Raw genomic sequence first — 22,250 nt, 5'->3', positions numbered from 1 at the left:
CCTGAGTTCATACTTCGTGATTGAATTTTCATGTCATTTGCAAGCAGTCATGCTCGCTATGATCACTAGTTCTCACTAGAATAGAATGATATAAATCTTTATTTTCCTTTTAACAAAATTATGCAAGTACTACAAGTCGAATGTATGCTAGAAAGCAACACAACAACTTTCTTGTTTTAAAACACAAGGAATTTTCATTAGCTGGAATTTGTTTCCTTAAAATTAGATGTTACATGAGTAAAACCAAAACTATATATTATTATTATTTAAATATATTTATCCAAAAATTTAGGTCGACCCAATAATGCAAGTGCAAAAAAAAATCATGTTCACTTGTCAAAAATTATAGGTTATGGTTTCACAATGACCTGGCAAAAAGCATGGCTCTCCCATTTTGTGGCTCCCAATAGTTTGCTTTTCTGACTATATGGAATAGTAGTCCCAATACTAGTACTATTTTTTTTAAAAGAAAAACAGTAGTAGTAGTACTTGTACTATCTCAATTATAACTTATGGGGTCCAATTCCTTTTCTTTTCTTTTTTTTAAAAAAAAAAAAAAAGAAATAAATATTGAGATGATTACTTTAGTTTGAGTAGAAGAAGCTTTATGTGTAGTGAGTGGTGTTTGATTGGTTCTTTGGGTTGTATAGTGGGAGAAATGTGGCTTAAATTAAAATCTACTTTTTGGATAAGAAGAGTGGAAATGTTATCATTGCATTTTGTCTTCAAGTTGGGGTGATTAGAGTATTGGGTGATAAACTCAAACACACATAGTGTAATTGATGAAAAAAAGTATATTTATTTTAATATTTTTTTTGTAAAATTATCTTCAAATAGGATATCGAGAATCTCTTATTGGGTATTGAGAAATTTGGATAAATTGTTAAGTATATCAGAATATTGAAAAGTATCGGGAATATAGCGTTAGATAAATATCTCTTTCTCTGACGTTCAAAAAATTATTTTTTCCTATCTCAAGTACGAAGGGAATTTTTACAATTGAAAATAGCTATTTGGAATAATCAAGTTTTTATGGTGAATTTCTAGTCAAGTGCCCTATTGCATAAAAATTTGTGTATCTTACAAGTGAGCAATAGACTCCTATTTATAGAGTTTTTAGACACATTTTGAATTTCAAATTCCACCAACTCTATGGTTGTTACTAATGTTTAATTGGATGTTTATGGAATTAAAAAAGAGTTTGGGGAGTTACATGAGTTGTTAGAACCGTTCAAAGTGGAAATGGAAAAATGGTTTTGGCTGTCAACCTCACTGGTCGCGGACAGAGCTATTCTTGGCTGCGGCCGTGAGCCTCTGTTCCCCAGGCTAAGGCCACGAACACTTGTAGCCGTGACCACAACCCATTTTCATAACATTATTTTGTGCAATTTTTCCAAACGATTTTATACTCTTCCCACATGACTTTGTAACCTCCAAACACATTACGAGGGTTAAAATCATGTCTCCAACAACCATTTCACTTATGACTTTGACAAATTCAAATCAAAATGTGTAACATCAAACCTACACATTATTGAGTAATATTTGGGAGTTACAAACTTATAACTGAATTTGTAACTCTAAATATGTTACAATATGTGACACTCACTGTCACATTATTTAATCTGAATATCATATTATAAAATAAAAGTTAGTAATGATATTTACCAAACTAATAAAAGTATTTGTACAATAATGTTGTATGTTCTAGGGTAATTTACTAATGTAGGGGTGAAAGTAGGGATCAATTGTCTTTGTACTATACATTGTTTTTTCTCTCAATCCATTTAATAAACTTATTTGTTGTTGGACAACGTGACTCGTTTACCCAAATCATACGGTGGAATATGACCTACTCAAATAGAATATGTCATTTTCTTTAAAAATATATATGTCCTAATTGTGGTGTAAATTAAATGACTCAAGCACATTTCAAGATAGCTTTCACTTGTTTGGGTATTGGGTCATAAACTCAAACACACATAGTGTAATTGATGAAAAAATATATATTTATTTTAATATTATTTTTTGTAAAATTATCTTCAAATGGGATATCGAGAATCTCTTATTGGGTATTGAAAATTTTGGATAAATTGTTAAGTATATCAGAATATTGAAAAGTATCGGGAATATAGCGTTAGATAAATCTCTCTTTCTCTGACGTTCAAAAGTTTATTTATTCCTATCTCAAGTACTAAAGGAACTTTTATAATTGAAAATAACTATTTGGAATAATAAAGTTTTTATGGTGAATTTCTAGTCAAGTGCTCTATTGAATAAAAATTTGTGTATCTTACAAGTGAGTAATAGACTCATATTTATAGAGTTTTTAGACACCCTTTAAATTTCAAATTCTACCAACCTCATGGTTGTTACCATTGTTTAATTGGATGTTTATGGAATTAAAAAATAGTTTTGAGAGTTACATGAGTTGTTAGAACCATTCAAAGTGGAAATTAAAAAATAGTTTTGGCTGTCAGCCTCATTGACCGCGGCCAGAGCTATTCATGGCTGCAGCCGTGAGCCTCTATTCCCCAGGCTACGGCCAGGAACACTTGTGAGCGCGACCACAGCCCATTTTCAGACATTATTTTGTGCAATTTTTCCAAACGATTCTATACTCTTCCCACATAACTTTGTAACCTCCAAACACATTATGGGGGTTAAAATCATGTCTCCAACAACAATATCGCATATGACTTTGAAAAATTCAAATCAAAATGTATACCATCAAATCTACACATTATTGGGTAATATTTGGAGGTGACAAACTTGTAACTGAATTTGTAACTCCGAATTTGTTACATATTTGAATATCCACATTTATCCAAATATTGTAACTCTCTTTTATATATTACAATATGTGACACTCATTGTCACATTATTTAATTTGAATATCCTATTATAAACTAAAAGTTAGTAATGATATTTACCAAACTAATAAAAGGATTTGTACTTTAATGTTGTATGTTCTAGGGTAATTTACTAATGTAGGGGTGAAAGTAGTGGATCACTTGTCTTTGTATTATACATTGTTTTTTCCATCAATCCATTTCATAAACTTATTTGTTGTTGGACAACGTGACTCGTTTACCCAAATCATACGGTGGAATATGACCCACTCAAATAGAATATGCCTTTTTCTTTATTAAAAAAAAATATGTCCTAATTGTGGTGTAAATTAAATGAATCAAGCACATTTCAAGATAGCTTTCACTTGTTTTGAAGGTTAGTCTCATACTTAAATTAAGGTCTTACTAAATAGGTAACTGAAGCTATTAATTTACTTAAATATGTACACTAGGTAAACATAAAGAACAAATTCTAACACCTACCTATTATTATTATTAATCTTTTGGCATAACACTTATTAATTAATGAGAATTGGTGAGGGGCACCAGTATAACACTATAAAGATGTGTCATACCGCTATTAGTGCAATTCAATATCAGGTCCTACATATTTGAATTTAATAATGGGTTTATATTTTTTTGGACTTTTTATTTTGTCTCATTACCTGTTTTGACCCTGTGTTTTGACAAATTCATTTTTGGACCTTGTGTTTTGTAAAATTGTTCAAATAGACTCCTAAACCCAATTTTGATGAAAAAAAAATTTGAATATAACAACATAGTTGTTAGATAAAATGATTTTGCTTTTGTTTTAAATTGTTAGTTTAGTGAATTATTTGTAATTTTAGCTCAGAATACTTTGACCAGAATCGAGTTTAGGGTTCTATTTGAACCATTTTATAAAACACAAGGTCCAAAAAGTCATTTGTCAAAGGTAATTGGACAAAACACAAGGTCCAAAAAATTATAAACCCTTTAATAATTATTATGAGATATCGCTAACTATTCACAGTGTCACCTCATATGGTGTTGGACAAAGATAATTGGACAAAACACAAGGTCCAAAAAGTCATTTGTCAAAGGTAATTGGACAAAACACAAGGTCCAAAAATTTATAAACCCTTTAATAATTATTATGAGATATCGCTAACTATTCACAGTGTCACCTCATGTGGTGTTGGGCAACTTAAGATGCAAAATAATAACAACACTCTTAATTAAAATAATTAGACAAAACAAAAAAGTAATTTACTTGTAAATAGTGACACATTTGTAGCATTGCAAAGTTTGTAAAATTAAGCATATATTTCACCAATTATCTTCCCCTACCTAAAGATATTTTTTTTAAGTATAGTCTATTTTAAAAAATAAATAAATAATAATTTAGTCCTCATCAATGCTAAAATTGGCCCTGTTCTTGCAAAATATTGGAATCTTTTCTCTCTTTTTATTCTTAATAATCAATGCCAAGATTAGATATTAAAGAAATGATAGTATACTTGGATTCAGACATAATGTAAAATCTTTGGATTTTTTTTTTTTGGTGCTCTCTTTATGGCTCCAAATTCCAATTATTGTTAGTTGGTGCAAGCAAATTTAGGCAAATTATATATTCCTTATTTCCACTGTGCTCTTATTTGGTGCTTGCTGTTAAATATAATATGAGCATCACAACAATATTGCAATGATTCTAAGACCAATATATTCTCATAAAAGATTCATACAAAATATACTTAGATTTTTACATAAAATACTAATTTTCACTAAAAAATTATGTTTTTTACGATCAATTTTTTTTTTTAATTTTACGGTTTTAAGGAAATTTTTACATTTTTACGATTTTATCTTTTTTTTTTGTGTTGTTTTCAGGTTTTTTTTGTTGGTGTTTAGTAGTTATGATATATATATTATTTTTGTTATTTTTTAGTTTTTTTATTGGTCCAATGAGTTCTTTTTTCTTTCTAAAAACCGTATTTTTCGTAATTATAAAATTTTAAAAATCGTATTTTTGAAAATTTGAGCGCGTATTTAAAAAAAACAGAAACCGTAAAAAAGTAAAAAAAAAAAAAAAAGTGTATTTAAGTAAAAATCTCAAATATAAAACACATCTTATTTAAGTCATCAATTGTAAGGAGAGTGATATTATCTCCTAAATTTGGCATTGATTCTCTATTCAATATTAAGATTTGTCATAAACACAAAAAAGAAACAAAAGTAAGAGATCCAACATAGACTACTCTCTTCACCAACACAACATAAAACCCTAACTTCATTCTTCTCACATTATATCTAGGGCCGACTCTGGATTAAGGCGGACTAGACCCATGTCCAGGGCCCTCTTAGGCCACGGGCTTATTTTTTAACATTTTTTTAAAAAATACCATAAATTTTTATAAAGCTTTTACATAAAGGGATCCTAATCCCAATTTTTCGTAGGGTTCAAAACTCTTCATTATATTCCCATAAATATATATATATATATATAAATGGGCTTCTTAGACCTACATTAGAAATAGGTGGATCTAACTTAATGGCAGCTAAAGATCATCATGAGGCATCTACCAACCTCAAGCTCAAAAATAAATATTAACATTCACATTATGGCTCTTAATTAATTAATAGACATCTTAATCAAGATTTCCATAAATAATGTATTGCGTGTTTGAAGTTTTTTTTACTTATGTTGTAGAAAAACATGAATGCATCACTTTTTGGTTCGTTCCTATATTTACTGATTGTGTGATACGACTTTTATTATTTTTAGGCATTGTATAAAATTCGATGATTTGTTTAGATTTTTTGAGCAAGTTGCAATGAGTTTCAACACTAAATTGAATGCTCTTTACTTCAATTATTTTGGAAATCTAGACTAGATGGTGATGTGATTCATTTGTAACTTTGGACGAATCTAGGGTACTAGGGGTAGCTATGACCACTTACTTTTATTTTTCTTTTTAATCTTTATATTAAAAAATTAAATATACATGTACTTTCTATATAAAATTATAAGATACTTGTTACATAAATTCTGAGTGTTTCACCTTTGTTACAGTTAAATACCTAATTTTTTTTATGACAAAAATATATAATATTCAATATATGTTAAAGATAAATACCTATTCATTTTTCTTTGCGGCAAAAATACATAAAGTTACTAAAATATTGCTTCTTTAAGTATCTCATCTGTTAGAATTGTTAAACATATTGACTAAGCAGACATTTGTCACTCTGCTATCGATCTATTTTATAATATTTAAAAAAAAACATTTTAAGTTAGAAAAATGAATTAGAAAGACATTTTAAAGTAATTCAAATTTAAAAAATGCATATTTTGAAAACAAAAATACTCAAATTACAGAATGATACATATATGGTGAGTCAACACTTAATTGATCCAACAAATGAAGTATTGATAAAAGTAATATTTTAGCAACTTTAAGTATTTTTGCCACAAAAAAAAAATTAGGTATTTATCTTTAACATTTATTGAACAGTAAGTATTTTTGCTATAAAATTAAAAAATTTGGAATTTAACTATAACAAGTATAAAATATTATGTAATTATGCCGCAAATACTCCTAAAATTAATTATAAAAAAAAAGTTTTGGTCCCCTCAAAATTTTTCTCTGCTATTGTTTGTAACCAAGTCACTCTTAAAGACCCAAAAAGAAAACCAGCTATCTCCATGATTTGGCATTTATTAGCAAAGCAAACTCTCTTCAATCCTAAAGGCTAATACAAATAGGTTCACTTTTGGTAGTTCTAACCTTGTTAGTTCTTAACAAAGGATGAGGCAAGACATTACCCCATTTCTATATATAAAATATATTTTTAAATGATAATTTTATATTTAAAAATTACTTGTTTGGACCTTGTATTTTGATAAATTATTTTTTGAACCATATGTTTTGTAAAATAATTAAAATAGAACCCTAAACCAGATTTTGGTCAATGTTTTCTCAACTAAAATCACAAATAATTTACCAAACAAACAATTCAGAATAAAAATAAAATCATTCTGCTTAAAAACTGTGTTGTTATATTCAATTTTATCTTCATTAAATTGAGTTTAGGATTTTATTTTAACAATTTTACAAAATATAGAGTCCAAAAAATAATTTATCAAAACACAGGGTCCAAACAGATAATGAAACAAAACACAAGATCCAAAAATGTATAAACCCTTTATTTATTTTATTAATAAATACTCATCGGAGTCTTTACCTTATTTAAGCATGGAAAAAACAGAAAGGGAAGACTTAGGGATGTAAACGAGGCAAGGTGAGACGACTCTCCCATCTTGCCTCGTTTGCATCCCTAATTCTACTAGCTCATATAGATTTTAGTGTCCCTCACTCACCTCTAACAAGAAGGAAATCGGATCTAAAATTGCTTGACATATAATATAAAAGTCCACCTATTATTATTCCAACATTGTGGTCTTATCCAAAATTTTGTTCTTCTTTCCTTAACAATGATGATGTTTTTAGCAAGCATAGTTTTTAGGTTTTAATTTTTACTCTTTTACTGCAATTACTACAACATTTTTTTATTCAATAAATTGTTGGAAATGGTTCAATGAGAATGTTAAGAATATATCTGCACCCACCAAAAAAAAAACACAACAAATATGCATAGTTAGGATGTCTAAGTAAGATTCTCACTTTTATTTTCAACCTTACATCAAATAAAAAAAAAATCTAAAAGTGACGGATAATGTTGGAATTGGACTTTAAGGTCCAATAGACTGCTTAAGTTTTTATTTTTTATAACTACAAGAAATTCCTAAAAAAAATTATTAACGGTGAAATTTACCAAATTTTATTTTTTAAAACTCAAGGACTTGATCAACCTTCTCATCCAAAAGGAGAGAAGGGAATAAAAAAGAAGAAAAGAACTTGATAATGTTTGAACTAAACACCCTTTTAAAAAGGCAATAAGATTACTTATTTTGACAAATTCAAAGTAAGTGCATAATAAACAAATTTAGATACCAACACGGAATGTTGTAGCCATTATTATTATTACGAGACTTTTCTTACGTGAAAGGTTTCAAATTCTTATATCTAATCATGTTGTGGCTATAAATATACCCATTTATTTCATATAGCTTTTTCACGTGATAAGCACATGGGTTGCTATCAACAGGTAGATCGGATACATATTCAAATAAAGACGTGGCAGTTTAATTTAACCAATCAAATTTATTTCAAGCGAGACCCGCTATTTTAAAAAATAGTATTACGTCAATCAGGGAGTGCTTGGTATGAGGTAAAGTAATTTGAAAAGGTAAAATTAATAAAGAGAATGTGTATTTTAGAAATAAAGTGAACCCTTTTGTACATTAGAGTTTAATATTCCCTTCATCCTAAGCTCATCTACACTTTCCAAAGCAACTCAACTAATTAAAACAAACACTCCTTAAAGTAATGTTTTAGTGCATAATTTTAGTGCACATATCATCATTCATTCAAATATACTTCGTAAAATAGAATTTTTTTGGTAATTTTTTGTAAAATGGACATCGAGAAACCCCGATACCCTCTAGAAGTCGAAAATTCTAAACACCCTACCTAAATTCCAGACATGAAATGAGAATACCATTTTGTAAAGTCTCTAATAAATGATCAAGACCACATTATGATGCTATCTGACTGATGTGTTCGAATTAGATATAAGTTGAACAAAATTATCTCCAACTACACAGCTAGAAATAAATACTCTAGAAACCAAATTTGGTAAAATATATAGTTCTGTGCCATAAAAATTAACTTCACTACAGACCACTTTGTATAAACAAAATTTGTCACTAACTTTCCTCGAGTTTTGTACTGTTACAGATTAAAACTCACATAGCAGATCATAGAAAAGCCGCACTATACAGGATGCTGTCTTGAGATATCTTCTAACATGAGCAGGTTAAGAGTTATTTCTAAATTTCTTTCCAGTTCATAATTATAAGAACATGAACTTAGTTTGCAATGTCTAGTAAATTAATTCTGATTATATGCACAAAAGCACACAGCATGAAAAGCCAGCCAACTGAATTCAAATGTACATCTTTATCTAGAGAGTAGAAATCGAACCTTTGTTTCTGTACGAATTATTTACTGGCACAGCGGCTGCACAGGAAACAAGGGCGAATTCCGTGTGAACATAAATACATGGAGCTTTGCACGATCTTGCCGGAGAGATTCGGCATTATACTTCAAGATGACTGTCGGTCCTCTTCTGTTAGAGTCTGAAATTCCTGGTCCCAAGCTCGAGGAAAAAACTAGAGACTAGAGGTGGACATGTCTGGCGTTCAACTTTAAAATTCCATTATGATGTCATTTTTTCCCCAAATCACCTAGTGACAAGCCAACCTGGTTTTACTAGTACATCTTGCTTAAAATTGCGACCTGTAACCGAAGTTGATTCTCCCTGCCGACGAAAACACTGCACAACAAAGGATATTCGCTGCTCAAACTTTGACTCCTAAAAGCTATGAATTAGAACGTGTAATTTCACAAATCATTTAGTAGCACTTTTACTCAAGAAAGTATTGAACTCGTTAGATTCATCTTAAGTCACTATTTGATAAACTTAAGAAGTATAAAAAATAAAAAAATATTGGAAAGTAAATGAAAAGAAAACCAATTTCCAATAATGATGTATAAAACTCTGCCAACCTTGTAACAGACAATTGTGTCATCTGGGTACATAGCAAAGAGTTTTGTTCCAAGGCGTGCATGACAAGAATCACAAAGGCTCTCGTCATTGATCTGCACATGCCTTGATCTTTCTTCCAATCTTGCCAATCTCGCATCAGTATCCAAAGCTCGAGATAGATTATGCACTATCTGAAACAAAGATCACCGCAAGGCTCAATTTCGTGAAAAAAAATAAAATAATAGAAAAGAATAACTCATTTTCAAAGAATAAATTACTAAAGAGACCTCTGAATAATAGCTTAGCCAGAACATGCTTCGAATTTATAGAAAAATTTATTTCAAGGAAAGCATAACAGTTTAAGTTTAGGTAAGAAGCAGATTCCTGAGAAGTTGCTTTTATTGTCTAACAATAAGATCTCAAGCTCTAAAAAACCCACCTGTCCTTGGCGATGGTGATGAAGTCGAGCTCTCAACATTCTTAATATTGTTTCCGACGCAAGTTGAAGGGGCATATCAGGGGACAATCTCTGCACCATAAAAATGACTTTTGCTGAGTTTTAATCATTTAATGATTGCAATAGGGCCATTGATAAGGGAAACGAAAACAGATACCTCCAAGACTTGTAGTGGATCCAGAGACTCTCCATGATTGTGGAGAAGGCGAACAGCAGCCTTAAACATAGGCTCCTTACCATCTTGTGGATCCAAATACATATCAAGCAACCTGAGGTAATTACAAAAATCATGAGGGAAAAAGTGTCGATAATAATCTATATGGAAATCATAAATATCCTTTGCATATGTATTTGTACGAGTGAGGTGACTGCATATTCAAGTGTGTGTATATGTGTGGGAAGGAGATTGAAAACTAACTGCATATAGGCATCAGGTCTCCCAATATCAGCACAATACTGTTCAGCAGCTTCACTGTCTTCCAGCTTCCTGGTAGGCAATAATAGCATATCAATTTTGAAACATCCACAAAAATGTACTTATAATTGAGACTACATGATTATATCCTTAAATTTTGGTTAATTTTATTTACATATCATCTTTGAATATGTATATATATATATATATATATATTCAAATCAAAGAAAGATGATTTTAGTCACCCTTGAAATATAGCATTCAAATTGCAAAATCTAAAAAAAAAATTGTTAATTACCCCCAGATAATTATTTATAAAGATCTGAATGGATAAACTATGTAACCAATACAGAATGTCGTAAAAGTGTGTGTGTGTGTTGATAGATAAGCACAGTTGTACATGCAAATAGGAGCAAAGCACACTCACGTAGACTATATATATCTGCTAATTTAGAAGAGCTATGTGGTGTAATAGGGTGACATTATATTTTCCCAAAAAAGATCTATCCACATAAAAATGGTAAGGGCTTGCTTTGTAAAGTCTAATTTTTTTTTTCCTAAAAGGAACTGCGGGGTAGAGATCTACTCAAGATGTTGCCACTTTAGAAAGAAGTACAAACTTTAACAAGCTTAAGCTAGTAGAAAGCAACAACAACTTACAAGGCCAAGATCTGTAGCACCAATGTCTCTTGCCCTAGCTTTTTGTAAAGAATAGCCTGTTTGGTGAAACAAGAATTTATAATTAGAAATCAAGGGCAAGCAAAACCAGGTCTGACACTGACCAAAGCCAAAAGAAACAGGAGGAATCTAAAGACAAGATATCAAAGGATATATATACATCTGAAAAGTATCAAAGAGTTGTAACTAACCTTTTCCCACCAAAGCTCTGATCCTTCAATCAAATCAAGGATATCCTCTGGATCATACAAGTCCGAAGACTGCAAAAATGTTTGCAGTCTTTCACGAACAGGAATTTGAAAAATTAAACTTGTTCTGGGATCAAAAACCGTTGTCTCCTCTATCCTTCCAGCATCAGAATTTTGAGAATTTGTTTCTACCTCCAAGGCTTCAATTGTTGATTTGGCAAGGGAAAGAGCATATAAAGTATGGAACCGAGTGTCACAAGAATCTTGCTCTTCAATCAACCATTGAAGATACCTACAAGAACAAAGGAGCACAATGCTAAACTCATCCCATAAAATCATGTGGTGACAAGAAGTACCTCATTTTGAATGTTCCTGATTTCATTTTTCATTGCCAACCCACATCTTTTTTAATGTTTGTTTCTTAATTTATTTTTTTAGTTTTGTCTATGTGTATCCTTGAAAAATAAAGCTCAACTCCGAAGGTTAATTAATTCAGCACCAGAAAATTTACCAATTGCCCATATTCTCATATAGAAACCAAATTCATTCAAATACTTTAATGGCTCATCTATCCCTGCTTCTCACAAGTATATAATGAACCATTTCCCGAGAAATCTTTATCCAATGTTCAAGAAATAGCTCTGCTGAACGGAGACAACCATTAAATAGAACGGAAAACCAGAACTCATAAGTAAAAAAGCTTGATTTGTCTAAATAATTCTTGTCTCCTACACAAATAAGAAAATCCTAAGTGACACAATCATAAGCTTTTCTGTTGAGTTTACAAGCTTCATTTCCCAATCTTACTTGAAAGTTCAAATTTCTTCTGCCAATAAAATAACCGAGCCTACTTATCAATCTGTAGATCAAATTATATTCAAATTCTAATACCCAATTATGTGTAAAAGCTACCAATAAGCACTCTCCACCAAGCTTTAAGAATGAAAATTTAATGTTACAAGCTTGAGAACATGAAGAAAGATATATAGTTCAACACATTGTTAATTGATGTCCTAGATTACACACATCCGACCTTTTTCAGGATAGTCATTGTAATTCCTATCCTAGGGCTTAATCTCTGTGTCTTAAAGCACCCATGATAACCACCAATATTTGAGAAAAACTGATGCAGAAGCAGAACCTAGAATAAATAATTTGATTCAAGGCAAAAATTGGATACCCAATGTAGTTGTAAAATTTCCATTCTGAATATTCTACTCTACTCTGGTAACAAACTAAATTAAAAGTCCTACACTAAATCAACTCAAAAGAACAACACAGTAATCTCAATCACAGAAAAGCTTTGGCCACTGCAAAAATAACACAACTTGGTAACCTTGACATAGTTCTTATCTGCATGAGTACATGTGTACATTTCGGTAAAATACATGGAATCAACATTGAACATACCTTTGAAATATTTCCACTTTTGATGGATCAATAGCAGCAATAACTTCATCTGCAGCAAGAAATAAATGAATCCATATAAGGAATATGTATAAAAACATATACCTTAAACAAATCATAAGATCGACAGCTATTTATTTTATCCCAAACACCATGACAATTGCAAATACGCTAAGTTAATGAGATATGTCGAGACACAAAATATCACTATAGTTTTGAATAGGCTTTAAAGGAGTATGCCTTAGCACTTGCTTCAAGGAGTATGGTTTGTTACAATCTACCATCACATGAGTATATGTGATAATAGAATCAGGCCAACTACTACTTGGCAAGATAGAAATTATAGAGTTTTTACATTTATAGGGAAGTGTTTAGAGCCTTTAAAGGATAGAGTCAAGTAATGGAGGGTCCATGGGTGTTTGATAAGAAAGAAATTTTAAAGATTCATCTCTATTCAGATTTAATGAGGAATTGGTGTACTTGGTTGTAATTCTAAGATGATGATTTATCATCTGTTATAACTTTGTTTGTACTATCCATCAAAATAATATCAGTTCATGTTTCTGATAAAAAAAGAAATGAAAAAATTCTCAATTTTTTCCCTAATTATCTAAATATTTTATTTTGTGATTTACCATTCCTTACATAACCATGTATCAGAACAGAAGGTCAATAAAGTAAAATGCATTACAATGTTATAAACTATCACATATGGGGAATACTTAACCAAATGAAACAGAAGCATTTTCTCTTCTAGCTTCCCCCATTCTTTTTGCTTAAGTGCATCACTCAAAATCTCCTTATTACACTTAAGCCTTACAATCAGCACTCGACAGTGCATAATGCATATCTTATTGTGAAGAAACCTAAACCTGACATTACCATACTAGTTGTTCAATATATTAGAATATTACATGATATAAAATTATTATAAATAAATGGGTGAAAAGAAAATGAAGTGAGAACTAACAACGATAAACTAAATTTTTGTGTCCTTAACTCTGTCTAAATACATATGGGACATGTGCCTAATGTTGGTAGAGTGAAAAAAAAAATCATATCATCTAATGAAATTAAATTTTTATTACTTACACAGAGGAGGGCTTGGTAGCAAGTCCATCCATATGCTTCTATTAAATATATATTTCTGTTAACCAATTTTTAAGTCAAAATTTACCAAGTAAAAAAAAAGTTGATTTATGGTTCCATAAGCATAAATGCTCCCAAGAAAAAAAAACCAATTCTATTCAAGTAGAACAAGGGGAAAAAAAAATAACAAGAAAAAAATGCGTGCAAAATAAATGGTAAAGCACCAAAGAGAATTGGATTGACGTCTACCCAGCACATTACAGGACCCACAAAAAGAATCAAGTTAAGAAAACATTATCAGAAGCAGTAGATGAGAAATGAAATTTTTGGAGTGAGAAATCGATCACCAGAAATTATGGACTGAAAAGTAACAGGCACGAAAACAAGTTCACATTATATGCACATGAACCAAAATTTACTAAGTAGGTCATGACTAATTTTGGAGAATGATTTCACCTGGAGGAATCTGGTTTTCTCGTTTTTCTGAGGTTAAAATCTGAACTGCAAAAACCTGGTTGATATCTGCAATCTAACAAGACAAAACAAGTACCAGGTTAGCCCTTTTGCCTGTGAATTATAATACCAATTGCTTGTCTCAGAAACATCAAACCAATTTATACATGATGCCAAAAGAAAGTAAAGAGAGTTTCAAAATAAGTACCCATCCAAGATGTTGAAGAACAAGGTCTGCATCAGATGACTCCTCAAGAATCTTGGATGCCTCGGCAGCAGCAGTCTCCTTACCAGCAAGAATATGTGTACTGTTATCATCTAAACCACTCTTCAAAGAGTTATCTTTCCAAAGGCCTGAAGTATAATTTCGAGCGAGAATACGCCAAATAGCAAGTGCCTTAGAGCTCATTCCTCTACTTGCATATAGAAAAGCAAGTGTTCGTAAATGCCCAGAGTCACCTAATAGAGTTTCCAACTCCTCCTGCACCGTCCATGTAAGTTGTACAGTCATCCTTCAAGCAGGCTGTCTCTGTTTTGAAATGCATTGGACTTACTAAGATTCCCCTGTTTACTGACATCCTCTCACAATGCATTATATTGAAGCCTATGAAGTACATTGATCTAGATCTCCACAACCAGTTATTGATAACTTATTTCTATAACACACGTTCCTTTTATGTTGGTTGAAGTCCCTAACCTACCATTTTGTACTAAGTATATCTTCTTTGTATCCACACAACTATAAATTTTTAGTGGGTGGCACGAACTATGAAGATAGTTTCACCATTACACTTAAGATAGTCTCTTATCAATACTGTCTATAGATTCATCTACCCATAACTTTGTTTGTTGTATATTCTTATGCAAATAAGAGAGACATATATTATAAATGCACAATGTGAAAGGATAGCATCCTTAACTGTCTACATGAAGAACAAAAACTGGATTTACATTTAAACTTTGTACCTTAGCAAGTGATCACTAACCCAGTAACTAAGTTTAAAGCAGTTATCAAGCTACAGAATCGATCTCATGATCTGTTATTGTTCTTCTCATTTAAAAAATAAAATTACTGAAAACCTTTCTTCCAATTAATCTAGTAGTATAAACTATTTCCATATTGGATAAGTTAAGGTTTGCTATTCATTCTAAAAATTATCAACTACTATGTGAAATAGTTTATGATTGAAATCTGAAAGTGAAAAAAATGTCAAATGTACATATCTGCTGGGAAAAAAAGTGCTGAAACATACCACAACGCAAGAGTTTGCAGCAGATGCCAGCCTCTCCATGTCATCAACACGATCTATAGCTCTATAGAGGTACATTAATAGTGTGTCAACTCCCTCCTTTACTGATGGAGTCGGCTCTTTATTGCGAGAAACCTCCAAGTACCTATAGCACATATGTGTACATTGTTTAAGTATGTGGAAAGGAGATATTAGTTCAAGACAGTTAAAATAATATTACTACTTACAGACACATAAAACCAGGTATTGAAGCAAAAGACAAAGTCAACTATTAAAACAGTAACCATGAACACCCTAATACAACAAAGTTATAAGCTAGATAATACTGTTTCTTAATCCACCAACTAAATAAAAGAGAAGAAGAAGCAAATGCTAGATCAACTATATGAAAATGCAGAACTGCACAAACCTAATCATTGAATTGATGGCAGACTCCAATAAATAGGCTCGGCTTGGTGGGTTTGAAAGAAAATCATCATCAACTGAAGTTTCAACTCCTGCCTTTTTAAGAAGTATAGCCCTTTGGATAGCCGACAATCCTTCATCTACAACATCTTCCAGAGGAGCAGGGGGAGGATGCAAACCCCAATACCGGTTTCTGGGAACCTTAAAATCATCAAAATATAAAACAGCACATCAAATAAAATTCAAATGCTATGACTCTAAGTTTAGTGGATATTAGATACATTTACACATAGTAGGTCAGCAAGTTTAAAGAACACTGCCAGCAGTACTAATTACTAATTAGCAACTAAACTTCTTGGAATTTGAGAAACACATGCTATTGCATATTACAGTAGACAAAAATACAAACAGATATACATGTGTAATGTCTGAGGAGGCATGAACCACGGTCAAGTAAATCAAGAACCAAATTCCTCTTTTGAGATGATCAGTAACTGTACATGTTTATTTATTCTGCTACAGAAGTATACCACATTTTTTTCCTAAGAAAAGGTTACTTTGATCCAACTAGCCTCAAGGATAAAAACAAAAGATAGCTTCTGAGATGTTACACGCATCATATCAAGAATATTGCATCAAATAAATGCCACAAATGTATCCTTCCCAATAATCATGTCAAAGATTTTCAGAACAGTGAGCAAATATTCAAAGAATGCCCTTCCCCTGTTTTCTTCCAGAACAAAAATTCAAGTCATTTCAAGAGAAAAAAGAAATTGTGATCATTAATGTTACAATGAAATATGAGGAAGCAAGAAAGCAAGCACAGTAATAAACTTCCCATTATTCTATCTCTACCACATAATTATCGCCAACATGCAAAACAAAATGTGCAAAATTTCTTAGGCCACTGATCTGACGGATCAACATGACAAGTAATATCCTTTAATTTCTCACTAAAAGTAGTGATAAATTTATGGAATTCAATTGGAAGGGCGTTATAAAACTACTTTTCTTCCCTTTTCTTCTACTTTCCTTTTAATTTAATGACAAAAAATGATTACAAAACGGTAGAGAATATACCAGTAATGACCACCGATTTGGATCTCGCATAATGAATGGAAACAATTCAGAAGGCTGCATAATCTCAGACAGCAGAAAGTGATTCACTGCTTCCTCAAAACGCAAGTCAAAAAGCAAGAGAAACCCCACTTGAGCATGGACAAAGGAGACCATGTTCTTTGTTATTTCACCTTCACATTCAAGCTCCTCAACCAAAGAAATAGCTTCCTTGAAGTTCTTTTTTCTCAAAAGGTCTTTAATTTGTTCTTCGGGAGACAATTTCCGATAGCAAATAACCTAGATATTTAAAACAGAATAAAAACAATATATCACTATAGTAATGAGCAAAGAATGCAATAGTCCATGAAAATATATTTACATTCTATTCTTAAAGGAAAACAGTAGGTGTGGCAATAAGCAACAGAAAGCATAAAGTTCACAAGCCCTTCTACTGTGAAGGTTTTGTACACTACTGAAATCTAACACACAGACAACAATTAATTAATTTACATATCGTTTTTGAAAGCTTGTCATATCTGGGGTAATAGTTTCTAGAAACAGAGTAAAGTATAGATCTTGAAATCAAAAGGATGCAGATTCGGGAATACAGCACTGATGCCAGAAAGCTTAATAAATGAGCTATCATACCAGACAGCAAACAAGAGTCAAGGCTTAAAGCTTGAAGCCTAGTAAAAGGACACACTAATCTCCAAGACATGGATTTCCTTCTTGCTATCATCAAAGTATGTTATTTCAAGTCAAACCCTTCACAATTAAGTCATCATTGACACTCAATAATGAATCAACAAAATTCCTCATTAAAGTCATATCTGAGACATCAAAATTAAATATCATTATTTATACTCTAAAATAATCAACTTTTCTACAAAAATTGGTATTGATACAATCAAAATATTTATTGCACAGGATGACTAATCAACCTTCCATGCCCATGAACCAAACAGAGCTATTGTAATCTTCTTTTATAGTTAATATTCTGCTTACAATTCACGTAGAATATAGATAACACATCAAAAAAAATTTATACATATTTTTTTCCTCCTATTGTCTAACTTACTTTCAAGTAAATAGCTCTACAAACAAATGGATCACCTCAAATTGGAAATAAAAAGATTTGCATATATCTCTGGAATGAGAAGAATAAAAGAGTAAAATATGTCATTGAACACAATGCGTGCATACAGGCAATCAAATTTCAATGACTTGGCATTTGGCAGGCAATCCTCCTATATAGACATTGAGCTTACATTATCACCATATAAAGTAAAGATAGTCTACAAAAACAACAGAAACATTACAGTTTTTACCTAAACATAACTTGTTCCTTCATGGCATAAATTTCAATTCCCAATTCATCCTGAACTTAAATAATATTTATAGGATTAACTTCTCATAATATAAACAGCTTAAATTTTATATTTGAAACCAAAAGGAGGTACATATGTATGTGTAAAATGGAACTTGTAGAGATATATCTAAACAGTTGGAAACAATTTCACAAACCTTGGTAGGTGTTGCAACAACAAGTAGTTCCCCAGTAGCATCTTCCTCATCTGCAATAATGCAAGGCCCCCCAACACTTTCACCACCAAAACTAACTGTCTGAATACAAGTACCCGATTTCTTATGATATAAATCCATTTTTCCATCTTTAGCAACCACCACATATAAAGATACCTCCCCAATAGAATCTGGGTCTAATCGGAAAACAATACTCCCGGCGACTGGCTGTCCATGTGCATTAGCTACAATACCAACATTGTCCACCAACAAGAGCACATTCCAATCTTTACATAAAAGTTTAAGCCGTGGCGGACTAGAAACATCCGGTAACGAAAATATCACACCACTCTGTCCCGTAACACATGAAATTAAACTATACCCAGTAGCCGTACCGACAATTATCGAATCATCAAGCCACACCATGGTCAAAATCCCATCAATGCACTGATGGTTCTCAAGAATTGCATAAGAAACATTTAAATCATCGACATCTTGGTCACTTTTACCAACTCCTCTACCCAAAAAAATCCCTATCAAAACCAATCTATTACCCGCAACAGCAGCAAAAGCATGTTTACCTTCACGATTCTGCTCTGGCTCCTTAATCTTCAACCCATTCACCCTTACCCCACCTCCCAATTTATGCAAGAACCGCTGACTCGTGTTCGAATTCTCCGGCGAAATACCCTTTTCGAACAACTTCGTACACTCCGCTTCACTGCTTCTCATCCGCTTAGTAAACACCGAAACCCCTTTTAAAAAACTCAACCTCTTCGCCGGCTGCAACAACAAGCAATCGTACAAATACAAAAACTCACCCGAAAGCACGAGAACCTTCCGGATTTCGCCAAACACCTGTACGGACTCAACAACGGAATCGCTGACCGTAATTGTACGCAGGAGCGCGAGGTTTTGCGAAACCGAATTGGACTCTGAAGGAGCTCGAGACTTGGAGTGATCGGGATTCGTTGAGAGCAAAAGAAGGGCCCCGGAGTGGGTTCCGAGGTAGATGAGAGTCTGGGAATCGGAGACATTGTAGAGAGCGAGAGATCGGAAGGAAGCAGCAGTGCGAGAGTGGTTGGTGAAGTCCAAATGGGAGAGAGGTTCAACGACTGTGCGAGCCCTAGATTGGGGCTTCGCCATGGGAGGAGAATCACCTATTTTTCAGTATTTTTTTTTTTCTCAAGAAAACTTTTTTTTTAGAAGTGAGAAAAAAAAAAAAAAAAAAAAAAGGAGTGAGAGAACAAGGAAAACACCACTAGTTAAGTTACCAAAGTACCCCTATACTTTCTTCTTCTTTTTTTTGTTCAAAGGATCAAAGTACTTTGAAAAGTGATTTAGCTTCTCTTTTAAGTATAAGTTCAATAAATTAATATTCAATTAATTAATAATCTTGATTAAATTATACTTTTATCTAATCCCGATGTGAAAGAATTAGTATAAATTAACACTCAATTAATTAATAATTAAATTATATTTTTATCTCATTGCGAGATTATTAATTTATAGAAGTTTCATTGTATGGGGTATTTAAGAAAACATTCGAAGAAAAAAAATTGGCCAAAAATGGTTTTTCGATGTTAGCTTCATGGCATAGAAATTTTGGATATATTTTAAGGTATTTTATTACTATTTAGATTGAAAAATGAAGTAAGATTACAATTTAACCTTATTGTTGTTAGGGGTGGTACTCTAAAAGCATGTTCAAATATAATATTATTGATTTAAATAAAATTACAATTTTATTATATTTGATTATCGTAATTATTGTTTGAATTAAGATCATATATAATGAATGAAATAGTTAGCAACATAATAAAATATGAAATTTTTATCCAACGGTTGTTAGTACAGTTTGCTAAGCATATAGATAGATGCAAGTAATCTAGATTCAGATTATTGATATGGATAGACATCTTAGTAAATGTACTTTATATAATTAAGATTATATATGATACGATCAATGTGAATTAATTTATTTATAAACTTATCGTTTTCCATAAAGATTTAATTCGTATTTAAAAAGATCATCATTTATAGAAAAGTCTAAATCATGAGTAGTCATGAACTCCTGATCATATCTATTGGATCTTTTGATTAATTCGTTAAAATATTTTAATATAATGAGGCTATTGACTTTTGTTTTGAGATTCAATAACTTGAATGGCTGTAAACATTATTTTACAATAATGAAATTCAAATTTTCCTAACAGATCGAATATTAGTTCCTATAAAGATCAATTCTGAAACTGAATAGTTATTGAGCTCAAATCTATAATATTATAGATTAATTATTCATTTGTTAATTAATGGTACTTAAGGAACAATAGGTAACTAGAATGATAAAATGATAAATTTTGACCAGCTCTAATTAACGAACCAATAATTGGAGGACAGTACTACATGTATTGATTATATTAATGGACTGCAAGAGATTACTCTGTAAATTTATTTAATTAAATATTTTAATTAATAGTCTGCCTTATTTGAAGCTTAGTATTATCCCGAGTCGCATCTGTACTACACTGTTAAGGGTAAATGTGTCATAGGCAGGGTTAATGGAAAAAATGACTAAATTGTAAATGAATTAATTTTCCAAGGTTAAGTAATAATTATGTGATAATTAATCAATTATTTGACTAATTAGTTTTTATTTGAAATTTTTTATATTAGTTGAAATTAATATTAACAAGGTTTTGGATTAATATTATAGAGAATTTAATATTATATTAGTATAAGATAATTATTAAAATCTAGATAAAATTAGTTGTGAATTAACTTATATATTATTTCAAATGGATAAATATATTGTTTTATTTTTAATTAAACAAGCAAATGAGGGTGCCACACATATGCCTGGGATTTGAATTTGAATTGTTTTAATTTAAATATGTCAAAATATGGTTAATTTGTTTATTTAATTATTGTTTTAATTTGATTAAAATAAATAATTAAATAAAATATCTTTACTAATCAGTTTTTTAATATTGTTTATTATCTTTAGGTTTAACAAGCATACGAATTAGTTTTTGTTGTACCCTAAAAATTAACACGAGTTTAATCACTCAGCTATGGGTACAACTAGCAGATGGATATGTGAAAAAGCAGTCAAGTAGATTCTGCTTAATAATGATGTGAGCAGCTCGAATTGGGACTTGGCAATACGACATTCATGTTATTATCAGGCCGCCTCTTAGGATAACGATCCAGCTCGAGACCTACAGTGGCCAGATCCTCCTTTAGGCGCTCTGAAATTAATCCGAACTAAGGTTTGGATAACCTTTGATCACCAGCTCGGTGAAGATATTCAGCTCGCGGTAACCTTGTCAGAACGCATATTGAAGGATCCCAAGAGACTCAGAGGCTCTTTATACGCTCATTAAGGCCCATGTTGTATTGCATATTTATCATTTATTACCTGAGATAGCAGGAGTATATTCTATTCTTTTATGCAATCATATCCTAAAGTAAATGGGAATAATCTATGTTAAATGTATACCATATTTATTCACGTGGTTACCAAAACCTGTCTAAGAAATTATCCTATAAATATCAAGGATAATAGACAGGGAAGGGGACGACCTTTTTTGTATAACTAAAACTCAACAAAAATTGTGAGAGAAAAGCAATAATACTATCTTGTGGACTAGGTGGATTTTAACCACTGAACCACGTAAAAGTTGTGTGTGTACAAAATTGTTCTTATTATTTCATTACGGTTTACAAATAAGCACCAATATCCTTATTAGATTTCTAAATATACTGTTGGGGAAAAATCGCGTCAACAATTTCTAAGCCTGAAAATTGAAAAAACTATCATAA

General features: G+C 31.5%; 1 protein-coding gene across 1 annotated transcript; it reads right to left on the bottom strand.

Moving 5' to 3' along the window:
- Nucleotides 1-8,586: 8,586 nt before the first annotated feature.
- LOC133831729 (vacuolar sorting protein 3) lies at nt 8,587-19,634 on the bottom strand. The gene is made up of 14 exons (XM_062262124.1): nt 18,429-19,634; nt 16,926-17,201; nt 15,850-16,046; nt 15,444-15,585; nt 14,399-14,671; nt 14,194-14,266; nt 12,652-12,700; nt 11,245-11,533; nt 11,036-11,091; nt 10,379-10,447; nt 10,118-10,229; nt 9,943-10,032; nt 9,524-9,694; nt 8,587-9,290 (listed from the first exon to the last, which is right to left on the bottom strand). The coding sequence occupies exons 1-14, from the start codon at nt 19,569-19,571 to the stop codon at nt 9,198-9,200; spliced, it is 3,033 nt and encodes a 1,010-aa protein (XP_062118108.1). The 5' UTR covers nt 19,572-19,634; the 3' UTR covers nt 8,587-9,197.
- Between the last annotated feature and the right edge of the window lie 2,616 nt (nt 19,635-22,250).

This window comes from Humulus lupulus, chromosome 4 (genome assembly GCF_963169125.1).
Source record: "Humulus lupulus chromosome 4, drHumLupu1.1, whole genome shotgun sequence".
NCBI classification, from domain to species: domain Eukaryota; kingdom Viridiplantae; phylum Streptophyta; class Magnoliopsida; order Rosales; family Cannabaceae; genus Humulus; species Humulus lupulus.
This window is presented reverse-complemented; position numbering and strand designations above follow the sequence as displayed.